At 41.2% G+C, this 20,551-nt stretch overlaps 2 protein-coding genes across 2 annotated transcripts in view; one reads left to right on the top strand and one right to left on the bottom strand.

Annotated features, from left to right (window-relative positions):
- Positions 1–632: 632 nt before the first annotated feature.
- Positions 633–1,319, bottom strand: CLDN25 (claudin 25). Its single transcript, XM_006833973.1, has one exon. It carries the CDS (start codon positions 1,317–1,319, stop codon positions 633–635), a length of 687 nt encoding a protein of 228 aa, XP_006834036.1.
- A 7,308-nt stretch (positions 1,320–8,627) lies between these two features.
- Positions 8,628–20,551, top strand: part of ZW10 (zw10 kinetochore protein) — a 30,926-nt gene continuing 19,002 nt past the window's right edge. The window contains exons 1-7 of the mRNA XM_006833834.1: positions 8,628–8,824; positions 10,673–10,807; positions 13,066–13,167; positions 13,364–13,441; positions 13,595–13,754; positions 16,226–16,378; positions 16,896–17,087. Coding sequence (XP_006833897.1) covers positions 8,720–8,824; positions 10,673–10,807; positions 13,066–13,167; positions 13,364–13,441; positions 13,595–13,754; positions 16,226–16,378; positions 16,896–17,087 — 925 coding nt within the window. The 5' untranslated portion in view covers positions 8,628–8,719. The remainder of the gene's footprint in view (positions 8,825–10,672; positions 10,808–13,065; positions 13,168–13,363; positions 13,442–13,594; positions 13,755–16,225; positions 16,379–16,895; positions 17,088–20,551) is intronic.

The following is a 20,551-nucleotide window of genomic DNA, read 5'->3' as shown; positions in this document are numbered from 1 at the left end:
AGTTGCTCACCCTACCACTTACTCTCACTGCTGCTGTTACCCTGGAGCTTGGAAGACAGAGCAGACCATGGAGAAGGTCACAGAAACAATATACCTCCCCTCTGGGATATTAATAATCTATAAAACAGCTATGGTATGTTGCAAAGCTCCCTTTCAAATTGTGCAACTGTCACTGAAAATGGATGCAGAGAGGGCTGCTATCCTGAGCGCCTACAGGGTGCTCTTCTAGACCAACACTTCATTTGCCAAGGCGTCTTCGTCAGCTTGTCTATCTATATTCTCAGTGACGAGGCTCCACTAGGTTTGCGATGACGGCTCAGTTTGTAAAATGTTTTCTTTAGTAATAGAGGATCACATGTGTGCTACCCATGTGAGAGGTGAAAAGCATTCTTTTGATAAATACATATTCAAATCACAAAATCATCTTTGTTAGACACCGCCTTGTGTTTTTACTCTGAAGTTGCCATCACCATATCACCAGAGCCCAAGACAGTCAAATCCTAAGCAAATGAAACAGTAACTGCACCCCCTTCCCCCTCCCCAAATGAAACCAATATAGAGTGATGATGGGTAAAGAAGAGAAAGCCTTCTACTGGCATCTTATTTCAGACATGCCTTGGCAGAGGTCAGTCTTAGATCATCAAGGTCCTAGGTCCTGGTTTTAGGTGGAAGGAGACCGCTGAGTCATCGACTGCATCGCTGGATGGTGACACACTGGGACTTGCCATCCAGAGAGAGGACACAATCTTCCCCAAACTGGCAGAGAAGATGAGGAATAGTCCACCAAGGGCCAGGAAAATCCCAGCAGCCCAGCCCAGGTAGAGAGCATCACCAAACTCCCACCGAGGCACAATCTCAGGGATGCTGTCATCCATGAAGTCTCGAATTGTGATGTGGGCCACCCAAGAAACTGGAAAGAGGGTGGTGACTGAAGCTGATGCCTCCAAAATCCCTCCCAGCAGGCAAAACCAATTCTTGAATACTCCTCTGATCTTGTGAAGCTGGAAGCATTCGGACCCAAGGCCAGAGAGTAAAAGCCCCAACAGCCCCAGCCCATTGGAGGTGACCATGAGGATCCGGGATACCTGGAGTTCCTGGGGCAGAGACAAGAAGGAGTCAAAGGCCTTGCACACAAAGGCAACTTCCTCTTGATTCACGCAGACCTCCCAGAGCCCCATCATCTGGGTCTCCATTTCATTCAGTTCCAGACTTTGAGTCTTCCACTGGGGCAGGGCTGTAGTGACACATGAGCAAACCCATCCAAGGAGGGAGAGGAGCAGGCCCCCAAGCTGAACTTTCCCCTGGAAACGCCAGGCCATAGCTGATGCCACCAGAGAGCAGGAAGAAGTGGAGGACCAGTGGCTTGCAACTGGTCAGCAGGGAGTGTTTTGGGGAAGATTTGAGTGGAAGGTTTTCCACATTTGTAGAGGGTTTCTGTTTTAGTTTTCCAGACAGCAGCTGAGGCAGGTGCTGGGAATTTGGCAGTGTTTTGGTTTAGAGGGTGTGCCCAAGGTCGGAAGTGGGTGTGGATTCTTGGGGAGGGTCCCATCAGATGCAAGTAACCATACAGTAAGCCATTAATATATATTTGATGAATAAATTAATAATGTGAAAAATCATTCCGTAGCATTGAAATTGCCAACAAGACTGGGAATATACAGTTGATATATCTTTAGAGGGCGATATGACAACTTGTTTTATACTTTTTAATGTTTTCACACTTGACACAAGCACCCTACCCCCAGGAATTCAATTTGAATATATACAAGTTTATGAAACTGCCCACTGAAATATTAATAATTGTTAAATTGTGGTTAATAGTAGGCAGACAATTTAAAGTGATGTAGAAGAAATGTTAATGACAGCAAAAATATTTTTGATATGTTCCTAAGTGAGGAAAGCAGGTAACCAAAGAGTATATTGAGGATGTAGAGTACAATTTAATTTGTATTTAAAAAAATGTGTATCTATATTATATACACTTGTATACACATGTATATTTGTGTTACATGTACATGAGGGGGCTTAGGGACATCAAAAAGTTCACGGAAAAATGGAATGAAAAGATAATGAAATGTTTCCACAGACTATTTGAAGCCCTTACGTATCTATATGCCAGTTGATTCCAACTCATGATGACCCAGGCGTGTCAGAGTAGAACTGCTCCATAGGGTTCAATTCTATTTTCAGAGGCTAATTTTTTGGAAGTAATTTGTTAGACTTTTCTTCCAAGGTGTCACTTGTTGTTAGGTAGGTGCCATCGAGTTGGTACCAACCCATAGCGACCTTATGCACAGCAGAATGAAACACTGCCCGATCCTGGGCCAACCTCACTACTGTTGCCACGCTTGAGTCCATCAGTGCTGCCACTTGGCCAATCCATCTCGTTGGGGGTCTTCCTTTTTTTCACTAGGAGGACTCAAACCTCTAACCTTTTGGTTAGTCGTCACGCATTAGCCATTTATGTCACCCAGGCACTGATACGCTTCGTCTCAGTGAAAAGGAGGAAGGCCCTTAAGGATATGGATGGACACCATGGCAGCAGCCATGAGCTCAAACATAACAATTATAAGGATGGCATAGGATTGGGCAGTGTTGTGTTCTATCATGCATAGAGTTGCTGTGAGACCAAACCTATTCAACAACACTTAATATTATATAGTATTTAACAACAATATAAGATTTACAGCCTTGGAAACCCTGTTCAGGGTTGCTATGGGTCAGAACCGACTCAACGGCACTTAACAACAACAACAACAACAACAACAATATATACATATTATTATTAAATGCCATTATTAAACTGAATCAGTTCCAACTCATAGCAATCCTGTATAGGGTTGCTGGAGTCCTGGTGTGGCGTTATGAGATGAGCATTGGACTGTTAACCTAAAGGTCGGTGGTTCAACCAGTCAGCTGCTCCTTGGAAATGCTATACAGGGTCACTGTGAGTTGGAATCGATGACACTTAACAACAAAGCAACATAGGGTTTCTGAGGCTTTACATCTTTGCAGAAGAAGAAAGCCTCATCTTTCACCCATGGAGCAACTGGTGGGCTCTAATCGCCAACCTTGAGGTTCACAGTCTAGTGCTTATCCTATGGAGTCACCACACTTCACAAATTATATATATATATAGGGAGTCCTGGTGTGGTGTTGTAGGATAAACACTGAACTGTGAACCATGGCCACTCCTTGGAAACCCTATATATTGGAAACCCTATACAATACTGCTATGACTTGGAACCAACTTGATAACACTTAACAGTTATATATATGGGACTCCTCGTGTGGCACTATAGGATAAGCACTGGACTGCAAAACACAAGATCGGCAGCTCAAACCCATAAATTGCTCCTTGGAAATCCTAGACAAGGTCTTCTAAATGCATATATATTTATATGCATATTGCTGTTGTTAAGTGCGATATCAGTACCAACTTATAACAACCCTGTACACAGCAGAACAAAAGCACTGCCCCATGTTCTGTACCAACCTCACAATCGCTGTTACATTTGAACCCATTGCTGCTGCCACTGTGCCAACCTATCTCATTGAGGGTCTGCCTCTTTTCCTCTGATCCTCCAATATACCAAACATGGTTTCTTTCTCCAGTGACTGGTCCCTTCTAATAATATGTCTGAAGTATGAGACAAAGTCTGGCCATCCTGGCTTCCAAGGAGCTCTCTGGCTGTTCTTTCAACACAGATTGGTTTGTTCTTTTGGCAGTCCATGGTACTTTTAATATTCTCCTTCAACACCATAACTGAAATGCATCAATTTTTCTATGGTCTTCCTTATTCACTGTCCAACTTTCACATGCATATGAAGTTATTGAAAATATTATGGCTTGGGAACAGGCACACCTTAGTCCTCAAACTGACATCTTTGTTTTTGAACACTTTAAAGAGGTCTCGTGCAGCAGATTTGCCCAGTGCTATACGCTGTTTGATTTCTTGACTCTTGCTTCCATGAGTGTTGATGGTTGATCTGAGCAAAATGAAGTCTTCCACAACTTCAGTCTATTGTCAATTTATATAGATGTTATTTATTGATCCAATAGTGAGGTTTCTTTTGTTCTCTTTACATTGAGGTGCAACTTATACCAAAGGCAGTGGTCTTTGATCTTCATCAATAAGTATTTTAAGTCCAGTTCACTTTCAGCAAGCAAGGATGTATCACCTGCATATCGCAGGTTGTTAATGAGTCTTCCTCCAACCTGGTTGCCATGTTTTTTTTATATAATCCTGTTTCTCAGATAATGTGCTTAGCATAAAGATTGAATAAGTATAGTGAAAGAATACAACTCTGGCACACATAGCTTTCCTAATTTTAAAACATTCTATATTCCCTTGTTCTGTTCAAACAACTGCCTCTTGTCTATGTACAGTTTCCGCATGAACACAATTAAGTGTATTAATTAGTATCATTGGTTCTTGAACACTTGTTACGTCTTGAAATGGTTGAACATCAACCATTTCTTTTTGGTACAATGACTGTATTCCTTCCATCTTCTTTTGATGCTTTCTGCATCATTCAATATTTTGCCCAAAGAATCTCCCAATATTTCAAGTCGAGGCATAAATTTTTTCTTCAGTTCCCTCAGCTTGAGGAATGCTGAGCATGTTCTTCCCATTTGTTTTTTAACTCCAGTTCTTCGCACATTTCATTATATTTGACTTTGTCTTCTCGAGCTGCCTTTTTGAAATTTTCTATTCAGCTCTTTTACCTCCTCATTTCTTTCATTTGCTTTAGCATCTCTATGCTGGAAAGCAAGTTTCAGAGTCTTTTCTGACATCTGTTTTGGAATTTTCTTCCTTCTTTCTTGTCGTGACTCCTGGTGTGGCACTCACTGAACCAGGAGGTTGGCAGTTCAAAACCACCAGTCGCTCCTCAGAAACCCTATACAAGGTCACTATGTGTTGGAATCAATTCAACAACACTTAACAACATATATGTGTGTGTGTATATTTACACATATTACACACACTACATTTCACCATGATTATATCTACTGGTAGAATTATGGGGTGGCTTTTATTTCTTGAAATATGCTTATCTGTAGAACTTAATTTTTAAGAAAACGAAATAGCCCCCAACTCCAGTAACCCAGGTTCTGGCCTGAATATACTAAAAGGGAATTGCTTCCTAGTCAAGCGCCTGCTGCTGTGAGGACAGCAGCTATAAATAGATGGTAATCATACCAGCTTCCATTCCTGTTTGTTGCTGCTGCCAAAAAGCAGGTTCTGACAGGAAAGAAAGTAATTTGCACTTACTGAGCACTGCTGAATGTCAAACTTTTGGCTAGTTACTTTATCCTTATTTAATTTTTACACCACAACTTTGAGGTACATGTTAGGTAACTTGCCAGGATCCCCAAGCTGGTCCGCATCTGATCCGAGACGAGTCAGGAGGCCTGAATGCTGACATTTCAGCTTCTTGTTTCGTAGGCTGCGGCATCGGTTCTGCCTGCGCTGGTCCTGCACGCTGGTGACAGCATGAGGATGAAGCTTAGAAAGAAGACAAGTGAGATTTACTATATGGAAGACATGAACATTGGACCTGTATGCTCACCCTTCATATTTTAGCCTACTGCATATCTTGTGGGATTCCATGAAGTGAAAGCAAGGGTGTGGGCCAGTTAGCTAGGAGGGACAGCTGGAGAAAAGAAAGGTTTCTTGGTTTTACCTGACGAATGTCTCAAAGTCTAAGCATCCTAGTATACCACTGAATATCACATGGTGTGCGGGGGCCGAGGGCGGTGAACAGAACCACCTGGAATGCTCCTTTTTCTTATATTTTTCTTACAGAAGATTTCAAACATATACGAGTTGGTTTAAAAAATTTGGAAAAATTGTCTCTTAATTCCACGTACCCACGAACTTTTTGAAGCCCCCTCAAATAGATGTAGAGCAAATGGTATAAAGAAATCCCATGTCCCATCACATAGCTTCAAACATGCACTCATTCAACCCATCCATGGTGGTGCAGTGCTCCAAGTACTCGCCTGAGAACCAAAAGGTCCGTGGTTTGAACTCACAAGCAAAACATGTGGTAGTCTGCTTCCGTAAAGATTACAGCCTTGGCAACCTTGTGGGGCCATTCTATGCCTTGCAGGCACTCTATGAGTTGGAACTGACTCCACAAGGAATCTCTGAGGAAAGGTACTAAGTTTCTTGTTCTAGTCCACACAGGGCTAATGACTTATACCTCATAATCTGAATAAGGAGTCCCTGGGTTGCCAGACTGGTCAAGTGCTCAGGTGGGAACTGAATGGTTGCTGGTTTTAATCAAAGCCGAGGAAGAAAGATTGGGAGAAAAGAGCTGGTGATCTATTCCCAAAAGAAAGGTCACAACCGTTGAAACCCGTATGGAATGCAGTTCTACTCTGAAACCCATGGGACCACCATGACTCACAACCACACAGCAACTGGTGTGTGTTTTTTATTGTTTTAACATGAGAGTAAGTAAAGAAAATATTGCTACAAAATACTAGAGACTTTTATTAGAAATATCCAAATGTGAGTCTCTTGTTGCTCCACATACCCTCCATCTATTCGTACACTTCTGAAGGCAATGTTTCCATCTGTCTAACTCTCCCCTGAAGAATGCTGAGCTCTTCAATTCATATTCTGGTCAATCTCGAGATACTCAGATAGTGTTTCTTTGAAATGTTCTTTGCGTTTTGGGGATAAAAAGAGGTTTGAAGGGTGGATGAGGTGAGGCTTCCCAACGCAATTCTTACAGGATGGTCCTTGTTACCCTTGAAGAATGAGCAGGTGTGTTGCTATGATGGGGGGAAAAATCCTCAGTGCAACTTTCCTGGCCTTTTTCTCACCAATGCAATTTTCAGTTTTCTTACAACTTCTTAAAAAGGCCCCCATGATCGTCCTTTGAGAAAATCGGTCAAGATCACCGTTTTGGAGTCCTATAAAAACTGTTACCATAACCTCTGAGCTGACCTCCTTGTCTTGAATTGGCCCAGCAGATCACCTTAGAAGCCACTGTTTTGATTGGATTTTTTGAGGCATCCTATAAGACTTGTTAAGTGCCATTGAGTCAGTTTCAACTCATAGCGACCCTGTATAGGATTTCCAAGGAACATCTGGTAGGTTTGAACTGCTGTGGTTTGGAGTCCTGTGCTGATCTAACAGCACCATATCAGGGGTCCATAACAAGACTATCACTAGTGTATTATTAATAGACCTTGTTTGCATCCATCATACAAACATGTCTTGTTTGGAGTAAAACTAGCATGTATGAACTGGAACCGTAGTAGCAACACTTTTTTACTTTTGTATATGCAAGGAACTCTGGTGGCGCAACAGTTAAACACTCAGTCACCACCGAAAGGTTGGCAGTTCAAACCCACCGAATAGCTCTGTGGGACCTGTCCATTGGCTCCCTAAGGATTGCTGTTGCCATTGAGTCAGTTAACCTGTATAGGGTTTCCAAAGAGCAGCTGGTGAGTTTGACCCTCGACCTTGCAGTCAAAGGGCTTTGCAGTCTGGCCCATTAACCCACAGCGCCACGCCAAGACTCCTCCCTAAGGATGTTGTTAGGTTCCATCGAGTCGGTACACACTCATAGCGACCCTATGCACAACAGAAGAAAACACTGCCCGATCCTGGGCCAACCTCACAATTGTTGCCACGCTTGAGCTCATTGATGCTGCCATTTTGCCAATCCATCTCGCTGGGGGTCTTCCACATATTGTCAGGAGGGACCATTTGCTGGAGAAGGGTATCATGTTTGGTAAGGTGGAAGGTCAGAGAAAATGAGGAAGATCCCTCCCTAAGGATGTTGTTGTTGTTGTTAAATGCCTTCAAGTTGGTTCCGACCCATAGCGACCCTGTATACGGTTTCCTAGGAGCAGCTGATGAGATTGAACCGCCGACCTTGAAGTTCAAACGGCTTTGCAGTCTAGCGCATTAACCCACAGCGCCACACCAGTTGTTGTTAAGTGCCGTTGAGTCGATTCCGACCCATAGCGACCCTGGATAGGGTTTGCGAGGAGCAGCTAGTGCGCTTGAACGGCCTGGCTTTGTAGCCTGGCTTATTAACCCATAGCGCCACACCAGGACTGCCTAGAAAATCCTGAGGGCTGGTCTAGGCTGTCACGTGGTGTCATGAGTTGGCGTCACCTTGACACCACCTAACAATATATGCGCATAGATATAAACTATTTAAAAGGAACCCAATTACATACATTCTCTTACTTATAATGGGTTGACGTCATTCATAGCACAAATCCAGAGGGCATCATTCATATATATAGACGCTAATAGCCATTGCAGCTCAGTGACAGAATGAATATTTAAAGAAAAAACATTGCACTGGACTCTATGGGTCTTCCAGCTAGATAATTTCATAGGGAAGCATTTTGAAGATGAGAAAGGGCCAGTTATCTCTGGTTATTAGATAAGATTTCATTTCTGGTAGTGAAAACTGGGCGGGAAGGCGTAAACTATTTGAAAATTGCTGAGATGGAAAACGCGTCTCCCTATAGTTTGCAACTACCGGGTATTGTGGAACTCCCTCAATAAGCTTGGCGTGCGGCCTGCCGGGAATTGTAGTGTAGACGTCGTCTTCCATGTAGTGACTGGGCTCCGCGAAACTCAGTTTCCCGACAAGCCGCGCGCCAAGCCGCCGGCGGGACTGGAGCCGCCGCGCTGGCGACAATACAGCGACCCTGTCAACGTTGGTACTGGTCGTGGAGATGGCCTCGTTCGTGACCGAAGTCCTAGCACATTCAGGGAGGCTGGAGAAGGAGGATCTGGGCACTCGGATCAGCCGCCTGACCCGACAGGTGGAGGAGATCAAGGTGAGGGCGAGTTGCAAAGGACTTCGGTTGCGCGGGTTAGTGGACTGGAGAGAGGAGTGGGTGCCAGGGGCAGACAGTGTGGGGACGCCCTGACCCCAAGGCGGGGAGAATGAGGAGCGGGCTAAAGAGACTGGGAACCGGAGGCCAAGTGGCATTGGGGACTGCGGCAGAAGAGGTGCTGGTTGGGGGAATGTTAGGGAGTGTGGTTCGGCTGGGGAGGCGTGGAGTAGGGAAGGAGGAATGGTGCGGGCCCAGGAGACAGGGGAGGTGGGACCGGAAGCACAGAGGTCTGTAGGGAATGGGCCTATGGGGATGGGTAGGACAGGACCCGACTCGACTCTTGTCGATGAGTCTAACAGCCCTGGGAGGATTGTGCCATCCTCCTTGTGGACATTTTTTTATGTTAAAACTTACAGACATGTTTATTAAGCTCTTCTCTAACCCCAAACCCTTTAGACTATGCCGAGAATTTAAAACAACAAAATGATTGATACTTATGCAGACCCTGCTGCGTTCAATTGATGTAAAAACAAAAAGCACACATTTTACCATCTTTTCAAAGGTGCCCACATCTTTGTTGTTTTGGTATAAAATTGTGTATACCCACAGAAATCTGGATTGGAGGGAGCAAGGTTGGGTCCATACCATAAAACCACAGGCTATAGTTCTAAGAAACCCTTTTGATTTCCTATAAGTATTCATAGAATTTTATACACATAAAGGGTATAATTGTAACTACCAAACCCTTTGGATTTCCTTTGAAATAGTCATAGGATTTCACACACACACACACACACACACACACACACACACACACACACACACATGCAGAGTCATGTTCGCATGCATGCACGCACATACGTTTCCTTACCCTTTAATTGAGAATTGTTGTTGTTGTTAAGTGCCTTCCTGAGGAGCATCTGATGAATTTGCACTGCCAGTTACTTTCTATAAAAAAACAAGACACATGCACTCTCTCTCTGCTTTACTCTTAAAGAATTCCTTTCTATGCTCCAAACTCCCATTTTTTTCTACCTCCTAGATTTTACTTACATTGCCCCTCTTTTGCCTCCATCGGCATTTCTCGATTTTTACGTGTTGTATTTCTACCTTTTTTACCAAGTTCCATTTAGAAGGTTGTCTCCATCATGGAAAAAACCCCAAACAGTCTCATTTTTCCTCCAGCAGAGTGTAGCTTTCTCACTTGTGATTCTGAAGGACTTTGTAACTCTGTTGCACTATCTGCCCTGTGTTCTGGTTTCTTAAGTGTTTCTAGCTTTCTTACCTAAAAGGAAGTCATTTGTGGGCAAGCATTAATTTTATTCTTGTTTCTTCCAAATCATTGAATGCATAGTAAGTATTCAGTAATTTATTGAATTAATTTGCATTAAATGAGATGATAAAACTCAAGTTGTATTAGGTTTTAAGATTTTAAAATTAGTTCTTAAAATGTAGTTAAGAAGAGGGAAACGAGTAAATTGAGGTATGTAGACTATGGATCTAGTTTGCCCATTTACTTTCTTTCTGTTTTACGATATGATTAATGTTGATGGCTATAATCTGAGCTAAAATTGATAGGAGACCTTCTGGCATCAGCTTTGTTTTTTTCCAGTGTTTGTATAACTCATGGTCACTGTTGAGGTTTGAGAATTATGCTTTCTTGCACCCTGATAATACATTATGTTAAAGTTAGGAGAAATGTGTTTTTCAAAAAAACCCATTGTCTGGAAGAAAAGTCAATGGGTATGGATAACTGGCAAGAAGGCTCCAATATGGAAGGTGCGTTATGGAGGACAAGTTGGATACTTATACTGGGGCTCACTGCTCATTTCATTTTCTGCTTTATAGAGTGAGGTGTGCAGTATGATCAGCAAGAAGTACAGTGAATTCTTGCCTAGCATGCAAAGTGCACAAGACCTGGTTACCCAGGTGGATAAACTATCTGATGACATTGACCAGCTGAAGTCCCGGATAGAGAGTGAGGTAAGATTCGTTTGTTATATTGATTAGATTTGTAGGGAGGTAGTTGAGCTTCCTCCTACCTGACTTCTTATACAGCTCAGTTCTGTCTGACTTTTCAAGACTTACTTTCCTGATTGGTAAATGTTGGAGGCCGAACGAGGTGATTTTAGGGTGGCATAGTGGGCTACACATTGGGTTGCTAACTTCACGGTCAGCAATACTCCATGTTAGAAGGAGAAGGCATTCTGCTCCTGTAAAGATTTATGGGAAACTCTGCATGGGGTTCTTTCCTGGCTGTCTTCTGGGAAACTAGCTTGGGTGGCATAGACAAGTACTCTACTTCATGTCATAAAGCCAATTTCCCTGTGCAGAAAATCGTGCTCTTCTTATACTCTGTCACTTGGTGTAGCTAGTGCTTGCTTTACTTCTTAGGGAAAGTCTGGCAGGTTTTAGAACTGCTTACCAGTGAGATGGATTGGCAAAGTGGTAGCATCAATAGGCTCAAGCATGGCAACAATTGTGAGGTTGGCCCAAGACCGGACAGTATTTCGTTCTGTTGTACATAGGGCTCTATGAGTCGGTACCGACTCAATGGCACCTAACAACACAACAACTATGTTTGCAGGAGCACAAAAAGAAGGAAACCAGTCTGGAAGTAGAATACCCACTTCACAATTTAAAACCATTTATAATTATTAAAAGCATGCATTATTTCACTAGGATTTTTCTCCTGTAAATTTTCCATTAGGGAAAACAGTCCAAAGAATGGGAGTTGATATCAGAAACTTAAACAAATTCCAGTCTTAAGTGTCCTTTACATCTAATTCTAAATTGATACTCAGGACTCATTGATATCCACAATAATCATGTTGAGGTATTTTGGAATTCCTTCATACCAAGGAAAGTCTTCAAATATGTCCTCTTTGTGAATTACTAAAGAAGGAAAATGCACAAATGTGTTTTTCAAAAGTTATTTGTAAAACTTGAATCACAAGTAGGGAAGCTATTAGATTACCTAGAAAATTTAACAGCCTTTCACCAATCATCCTAATGAGAGATTATACAACCCTGCCAAAGTTCAAACAATAATCCCCAAGTGTATTTGTACTTAGTTGATTATTTGATCAATGAGTCTGTAGTGCAACTTTGGATGCGGTGGTGCTGTAGGGTAATCACTGGGACTGCAAGGTCGTTATGATCCACAAGATCAGTATGAACCACAAGGTTGGTGGTTTAAATGTACCAGCCACTCCCCAGAAACCCTATACAGGGTCGCTATGAGTCAAAATCAACTTGGTGGTACACATCCACCACCACCACCACTGTAGGGGCATGGAGGTAATTGAGAGTTGCCATTTTTGGGAATCTGCAAGTATTCCATGTGGGACAGGATGGGAGGTGAATTTTGATTGAACATAAAAAAGAAGTTTCTAATAGAGCTATCTTTTTTTCAAAACAAAACAGTAAGTAGAGCTGTCCAACTGTAGAATGAGTTATCACTCAACCACGTGGATGCCCTTTGAGTAGTCCAGGTGGATGAACTCTATGAACGATAACTGCTTACAGTTAGACTGGATAGTGACATGAGGACTCTATGTTGATGTTGTTAGGTATCATCGAGCTGGTTCCGATTCATAGCAACCTTATGTATAACAGAACGAAACACTGGTCTTGCACCATCATCACAATTGTTGAAGCCACTGTGTCAGTCCATCTTATTGAGGGTCTTTCTCTTTTTTGCTGACACTCAACCAGTCACGATGTCTTTTTCCAGGAACAGGTCCTTCCTAATGACTTGTATGAAGTATGTGAGGTGAAGTCTTGCCATCCTTGCTTCTAAGGAATATTCTGGCAGTACTTCTTTCAAGATAGATTTATTCGTTCTTCCGGCTGTCCATGGTATATTCAGTATTCTTTGCCAGCACCATAATTCAAAGGCATCAATTTGTTGGTCTTCCTTATTCATTGTTCACCTTTCCCATGCATATGAGGTGATTGAAAATAACATGACTTGGATCAGGGATACTTTAGTCCTCAGAGTGACATCTTTGCTCTTAAACATTTTAAAGATGTTGATGAGTGTGAGTATTCCTGCATAGGATAAGGGCTTGAACTAAAGGGACCTCTTAAGGTCTCTTCCTATGCTACTTTGTGGTTTACATTCCTCTGAACCAGCATTACATTTCCGTGTGAATTATATTGATCTAATAACAGGTCCTGATTAGCTGGAAATGCTTGATCTCATAAATACAAGCACTTGTCTTTGGTGTGTGAATTAGGTCCGCCGAGATCTCCATGTATCAACTGCTGAATTTACAGAATTGAAGCAACAGTTGGAAAGAGATTCAGTCATCCTGAGTCTGCTGAAACAGCTCCAAGAGGTCAGTAAACATACCTCAAGCTCTGGTGCTTTAGTCATAAGAAAGTTATTAGTTTTTCAATTAGTACCATTTTTCAGTGGGTAACCCCTGACTTTATGGCGGTTTTGTTTGTTTTTTTTCCTTCATATTTTAAATACAAACAAATAGAAATATAGGTGTGAAAAAATAGCTAACAACTTATACTTGTTTTTTTCAGTTTTCTACTTCTATTGAAGAATATAATTGTGCATTAGCAGAGAAGAAATACGTCAGTGCTGCCCAGCATCTGGAGGAGGTACTAAACCCTTTCCCCAGAGAATGAGCAATTAGTATGGTTCTTGTTTTTAGTAAACTCTGTGTCCCCTATATTCCTTATCCTTATACAGGTATATTCTAATTGCCTTGAATCCAGATGGGATGTTTAACAATGATTCCATTTCACTACCAGGCACAGAAATGCTTGAAGTTATTAAAATCCAGAAAGTGCTTTGATTTAAAAATGTTGAAATCTCTCAGCATGGAGCTCACAATTCAGAAACAGAACATACTTTATCACCTTGGAGAAGAGTGGCAGAAGCTGATTGTATGGAAGTTCCCACCATCAAAAGGTGCTGCTGACCTCAGGCCGATGCTTTGCTTAATCTGCCCCAACCAGTTTGGCCTCAGAATATATTCTAACTATTTTATATTGGCAGATGAAAAGGTTTCTTTCATTAATTTCCCAAGTCTGTATTGAGTTATCACATTAAGCAACATGATAATGCTTTGTTGGGAGCTACTTATCTGAGGGTCCAAATGTCCTTACTTTAATTTCCTTATGTCTCTTTTTTTCTGTCCCCTTTCCTAGGAAAGTGAGGAGAGATGATTTGGGTGGGTGGGGTCCATGTGGTAGAGGAGGTGGTAGCTGTTTAAAGGCCATACTTAGTCTCTACTGCATCATAGGCTGTACCCATTCTCCACAGCCCAAATCCCAACAGTTTAACTTGAGGGGAAAACTTAAAGAAGCTGTGTAGTCATCCTTGTACTGGCCATAAGGGAGGCACAAAGATTCTAAAAGTTTTTAAAATCCAGAAAAGGATTTAATATAAAAATTTTTTTTTTTTAAAAACCTAATTTATATGAAATGTCAGTGTGCCTTTGGATAGAAGAGGAGTTTAGCTCAATTGTTTTTCAGTTGTTGGAAGAAAAATTGTGACAAAATCCTGGGATAAGAGGTACTTTACAGATGATAAAAATGGATTGCTCTGGCCTTGAGTTTGATTTATGCTTCTTGGCTCTCAGCTCCTCTGCCCATCTCTGGGTAAGAGCCCCTTTGATATCTTGCTTGCACGTAAAGTAAAACCTCAGTTTGTGGAAAGGGAATACCATTAAATTTGGTATACTGGGGGCTTCAAAAAGTTTGTGGGAAAATTCTTTTGATTCCATTTTTTGTATTACCTTTTTAAAGCCCCCTTGTATTTTCCAACATTGGATCTTGCAATTATGTTTATTTCAGGGGAAACCTCAACCTTCTCCTCAATGTTCCCTTTGCTATATCCACTTTGGCCTCCAGATGCATTATTGTGTATGTGTGTATTTTGAAGGATGTAATCTAGAAATTCTTAAGATTCTGTCCCAAGCTGACTTTGAGGGAAAATGGCAGGTTGTTGACTATTTGTTACAACAGACTTAACCTGTATCTTTGTTAAGAAAGAACATAGAAGAGGAGGACGTAAGTGAAGCTAGTTCCTCACTTTTCATTCCTTGCCATGATTTAGTTCTTGAGCTCCTATTTAGTAAGCATTGATCATGGGCACATCTCTTGCTTTTGCACTTAGTTTGTTCTTTTTTTTTTTTTTTAAATATATGTTTATTGTGAATTATGTGATAGTTTACATGGGAGACTATTAGCTTTAAGTTTATCCTGTCATGTATCGTTTCATTGCCATGGTTACAATCCCAATCACTTCCTTTCTTTTGCTACTAAACGTCTACCTTAACATTTCTAACCCTCACAGTCAGTCCTGATAACAATTATTCACCATTGTACCACAAGGGACCTATCCCCATCTCCTTTCATTAATCCTGCCCAGACAGATTGGATACTACTCAGTGGAGTTTCTACCTTCCTCCATGCCCTCTGGATCTAGGCTCCCTCTTGAAAGCTTACAAGCCAGTCACTTTTTTGCCTTTGTAGTTCTACCGCACCCCCCCCCCCCCAATTTTGGGTAGCCAATGTCCAAGTTGCCCATTCCTGTCTACTCTGTGTATGGGGGGTTGGGTGTGAATGATCCTCACTGTAAAGATTTGTTGTGTCTCTTGAGTTACTGCATCCGTACATGTAGGTCAAATTCATCATATTTTTATCAGATTGCTCTTTTTTTTTTCCTCTTCTTCTAGTTGAGCTCTGATCAGCCAGTCATTGAAGCCAGGTCAAGTGGGTATTATCTGTAAGTGTGGGTGTTCTTATGCATATGCCCTCTCTTCTTATCAGCTGGACGCTTCACTCTCCACTCTAGTCCTCTGTGGCTATGTCACTGACTCTGGGCCCAAGAGTCACACTGCTGGGCAACCAGGTCTTCACCTGGGTTCACAGGAATCTATTGAACATTGTAGGGCTTAGATCGTAGCTTCATTGCTGTTTTTCCCTCACTTCCCCTTATTGGTGATGAATGTGGTCACCAAAGTACATGTCTGCTCGTGTATTCCCATTGAGTCTTAGTCTTGGAAGGGGTTTGCCCTGAGGAGACCTGACCACTTGCCTTGATGTCTCCTGGGTGAGCAACTTGCTTGTTCTTGTGGTAATCATTTGGACTGCTGTTATTGTTTTGTATTTTTCCTGTTGGTCTTTCTTTCAAGAAGTATCTTCTGTTCTTCTAGTTCCTCCAGGTTGGTCTTAGTTTGTTCTTTGAATACCAAAATAACAACAACAAAAAGTCATTACCTGTTGCGAAGGGGTACCAAGGACGCGTATGTCATGACTAATACGTCGTTGTTTTAGAAATATGTTGTAATAAAACATCTAGTTAGGCTCTCAGTAGAGAAGTGGGCATATCTTACATTGCTGAGATAACTGATACACTCGCTCCCCTTTTTTTAGACACCACCAACTTGGAATCTTACCTACAAACAGAGCTTCATTTGTGCACGGAACAGTCCCAGAAAGATGAGAACACCCCTGTGCCACCCATAAGTTCTGTTCTCCTGGCATTTTCTGTTCTTGGGGAGCTACACACCAAGCTAAAATCATTTGGTAAAGCATATTATTTTGTTTCATTTACATGAAGTCTCAGAAGTCTCAAAGTTAAAGGGATAACAAAAGAGATTGTAAAAGACTCTCTGGAGTATCATCCAAGCATCATAGGGTTTGGTCTCTTGATTCATCATTTGAAATTGTCATAAATATTACCTTATTTAGGGCTTGGATCCTTTCTTCCCTTTTCTTTTTTCTCTCATTTTTTAAAAACTAGTTGCTCCAGTTTATTTTGTTTCTTTGAGTAATTTAAATGAAAATCTGTAGACATTCTGGGAAACTCCAATGGGAAAACCTATAGTGCTTAATTGTCGGTTTGTAATGTGCTGGTATATATAAAGAAAAGCTCTTAGGGCCTAACAACATATATATATATATATGTTGTTAGGCCCTAAGAGCTTTTCTTTATATATATGTTGTTAGGCCCTAAGAGCTTTTCTTTTTTTTTTCTTAACATACTTATTGTCTAGAATTTCTCTATATGAATTTTGATGAGTATTCGTATGATTTTTTTTAGGGAAGATGCTGCTGAAACATATCCTTAAGCCCCTGGTATCATGTCCATCCCTTCATGCTATGATAGAGAGCCAGCCGAACGTGGTTATCTTTCGCTTTGAATCTGTGATGACTGACTTGGAACATCCATCACCATCTGAAGTTTTTGCAAAGATCAAACTTGTACTGGAAGTGCTCCAGAAGCAGCTTCTAGGTCTGTATCCCAAGGCAGTGTTCTCAGAATTTGGAAAAGTACATATGTTTTTAAAAGTAAATATTACTGTAAAGGAGATAAAATGCTTATGATCTGAGTGAATTGGGATAACAAAAACTTGCTACCATCAACTTAATTCTACTCATAGCAATCCCCTAGCACAGAATAGAACTGCTCCCCAGGGTTTCAGAGACTGGAAATCTTTATGGGAGTAGCAGCCTCATTTCTTTCACAGAAGAAGTGGGTTTGAACTACTGACCTTGCTGTTAGCAGTCCAACAATTAGCCCAGTGTGCCACCAGGGCTCCAGAACGGGGTTTCCAAAACTGAACCGAACCCATTGCCATAGAGTCGAATCCAACTCATAGCAGCCCTGTGGGACATAGGGAACTGTTATTTTGGGTTTCTGAGACTAACTCTTTATGGGAGCAGACTACTTCATCTTTCTCCAGAGATTTGCATTGTTGACCTTGTGGTTGGCAGCCGAACGCTTACCACACTACATCACCAAAGTTCCTCTGAATGGGAATTGTTAACTGGCGTTGAGTCGTTTCCGACTCATAGCGACCCTGTATAGGATTTCCGAGGAGCAGCTGGTGAGCTTGAACCACCGACCTTGTAGTTCAAACGACTTTGCAGTCTGACGCATTAACTCACAGCGCCACACCAGGTCCACTATTTATCCTACAATGTCACACCAGGAGTTCTGAATGGGGGTTGTTAGATTGTTGTTGTTAAGTACCCATAGCAACCCTGTATAGTGTTTCCAAGGAATATCTGGTGAGCTTGAACCACCAACTTTGAGATTCAGACTGACTTTGCAGTCCACTGCATTAACCACAGCACCACACCAGGATTAGGGTGAGTAAATTATGCCATGGGAGCAAAAGAGTTGCTGTCTGATATCTTGTTCTACTTTGCATTTCTTCTTATGTTGACAAGTAAGGTCATCAGTGTGGAACTCCGAACACTTTACTTATTATTTTAGTTGAATTCTAGGATGCACTTCTCTCACTGGACTTCTAGTCTTATCACATTTTGAGATTTTTGCTTTAATTACGGGAGAATCAGAAATAAACTGAGCGTAGTTTTACATATTCATTGAGAAAATATCCATTAATCTGATATAAACAAACTAAGCAAACCATATGAAGTAAATTAAATTTCAACTCAGCCTACAGGTTAGATATCATATATTCACACTTCAGATGGTCAGTTTCTATGCTGCTTGAATCATTTTGTTTTGGTTGTCCTACTGTTAAATGTAAACTTGGTTCTTATGTTTTAATTTTTTTTGAGTCTACCTGAATTACCATTTCTTTACTCTTCTCAGTTGTCTGGTTAAATAGTTACCCTAGCATTTTTAGTGTGGAGAACATCAGAAAGAAATGCTTCTATTATTTGTGTATAGTCTTGGAAGCTATACACCAATTATTATATACAAATAATTTATATATAAAGAATTCTTTGTAGTTTTGACAGCAGAAAAGAAAAAAGTCCTAAAACAGCATGTTTTTGTTAAGTGCTGTCAAGTCAGTTCTGACTCATAGTGACCCTGCATAGGGTTTCCGAGGAGCGGCTCATGGGTTTGAACTGCTGACCTTGCACTATAGGTCCAGTACTTATCCTACAGTGCCACACTGTAGTTTTTCTATTCTAGATTCTTTACCTCGGAAGAAGTACATTTGTATTTTGGTTGAATAGGGGCAAAGTTCTAAACAAAGTATCCAAGGATTATTGCCTCGATTAAGTGCTGTTGAGTCAATTCCAACTCAGAAAGACCCTGTATAGGGTTTCCAAGGAGTGGCTGGTGAGTTTGAACCACTGACCTGTGGTTCAAAGTGACCTTGGGGTTTAGTGCTTTATCCCACAGCACCACACCAGGACTCCAATCCAAGGAATGTTGTTGTTGTTAAGTGCCATCAAGTTGGTTTCAACTCATAGCAACCCTGTATAGGATTTCAAGAAGTGACTGGTTAGTTTGAACTGCCGACCTTGCAGTTCTAACCGATTTTGTGGTCTAGCACAGTATCCTACAGTGCCACACCAGGACTCAATCAAAGATTGTTGTTGTTAAGTGCCACCGAGTCAGTTCCGACCCATAGCGGCCCTGGATAGGGTTTCCAAGAAGCAGCTGGTGAGTTTGAACCGCTGACCTTTTGGTTCAAAGTGACCTTGGGGTTTAGCACTTTATCCAACAGTGCCACATCAGGACTCCCATTCAAGGATTAGAAGGAACCAAGAGGTAATTCAGTACAAATGTCTCTCTGGTGCCTGAGTCTTCTCTGTACTGTTCCCACTAGTTGGTCACGTCATCAGCTGGAGAACTCTAGGTGAGAGGGAGCTCACTGCCTTTTGAGGCATTCCATCCTAAGTCTGGGCAGCCCTGAGTACTAGGAAGGCTTTTTTGTTGTTGATTAAAACAAACACAAAATATTATATCCTTTATTTTTTAATCTCTATTGAAATTTTAATCTATATTAAATTGCTAAAACGTTCATTTTAAAAATTAGGGCAGTTGTTTGAAAAACTTCTTCAAAATATATTGCCCTATGATCTTCACTTACTGACGTTAGTTCTACTTTGTGGAGCCATGCAGAATAATTCTAATTCCTATTACATGATAGACTTTCAAATTCTTCATAGTAGTTATTATTTCCCCTAAATGTTGTCGTATCCTTAGGTTTATTTTCTTTTTGTGGGTGACAAAATTTTGACTTTTCTTTGTCTTCATTGCTCTCTTGGTAATATATTCCATTTCTTCTATATGTTGTATTCTACTGACTCTAGGAATTTATCACAAAACCCAAATCTACTCCATTTACAATTCTATGCGTTTTTCCAAACATATTTCAAAGCTTTCTGATTATTGAATTGATGAGCAAAAAAATAATCTTCCCTTGAATTCACATCCACAGTGACAAATCTGGTTCATCTCTTTTTGAAAAATTTATTTGACTTTGAAGCAAGGGCGTATCAATTTCAGAACTAACTCTAAGTCAAGTCACTTATCAATACTAACATCATATTCAAAGTGACATTACATAAAAAGCACTTCTAAATACAATCAACATCAACAAAACATTTTTCAGTTTTTTGGTAACCATTTTATATCACTGATGATAATGAATACCTTCTGCATAAAGTTTTATTAGAAAAGTGGATAAAATTATTACATTGAAATATATTATGAAAAGGCTTAGTTTCAATATAAATTCTTACACTTGTCTAGCAAGGTTGTAAATAAACTTATCCTTTCCCCAGAGCTTCACATTTAGCTCACAGAGAGAGCTCTGGTAATGTAGTGGTTACAGTCGGACTGCTAACCTCAAGGTCAGCAGTTGGAAACTACCAGCTGTTCCACAGGAGAAAGATGAGGCTTTCTGCTCCCGTAAAGATTTACAGCCTCGGAAACCCTGTGCAGGATCGCTATGAGTCGGAACCGACTCCACGGCACATAACAAC

The sequence above is a fragment of the Chrysochloris asiatica genome, unplaced genomic scaffold, assembly GCF_000296735.1.
Source record: "Chrysochloris asiatica unplaced genomic scaffold, ChrAsi1.0 scaffold00008, whole genome shotgun sequence".
In the NCBI taxonomy this organism is placed as follows: domain Eukaryota; kingdom Metazoa; phylum Chordata; class Mammalia; order Afrosoricida; family Chrysochloridae; genus Chrysochloris; species Chrysochloris asiatica.
Note: the sequence above shows the minus strand (reverse complement) of the source record. Positions and strands in the feature narration are given on the sequence as shown.

Bases quoted from the DNA above. Each gene is read 5' to 3' on its own strand.
- CLDN25 (XM_006833973.1), bottom strand. From the start codon at position 1,319: ATGGCCTGGCGTTTCCAGGGGAAAGTTCAGCTTGGGGGCCTGCTCCTC.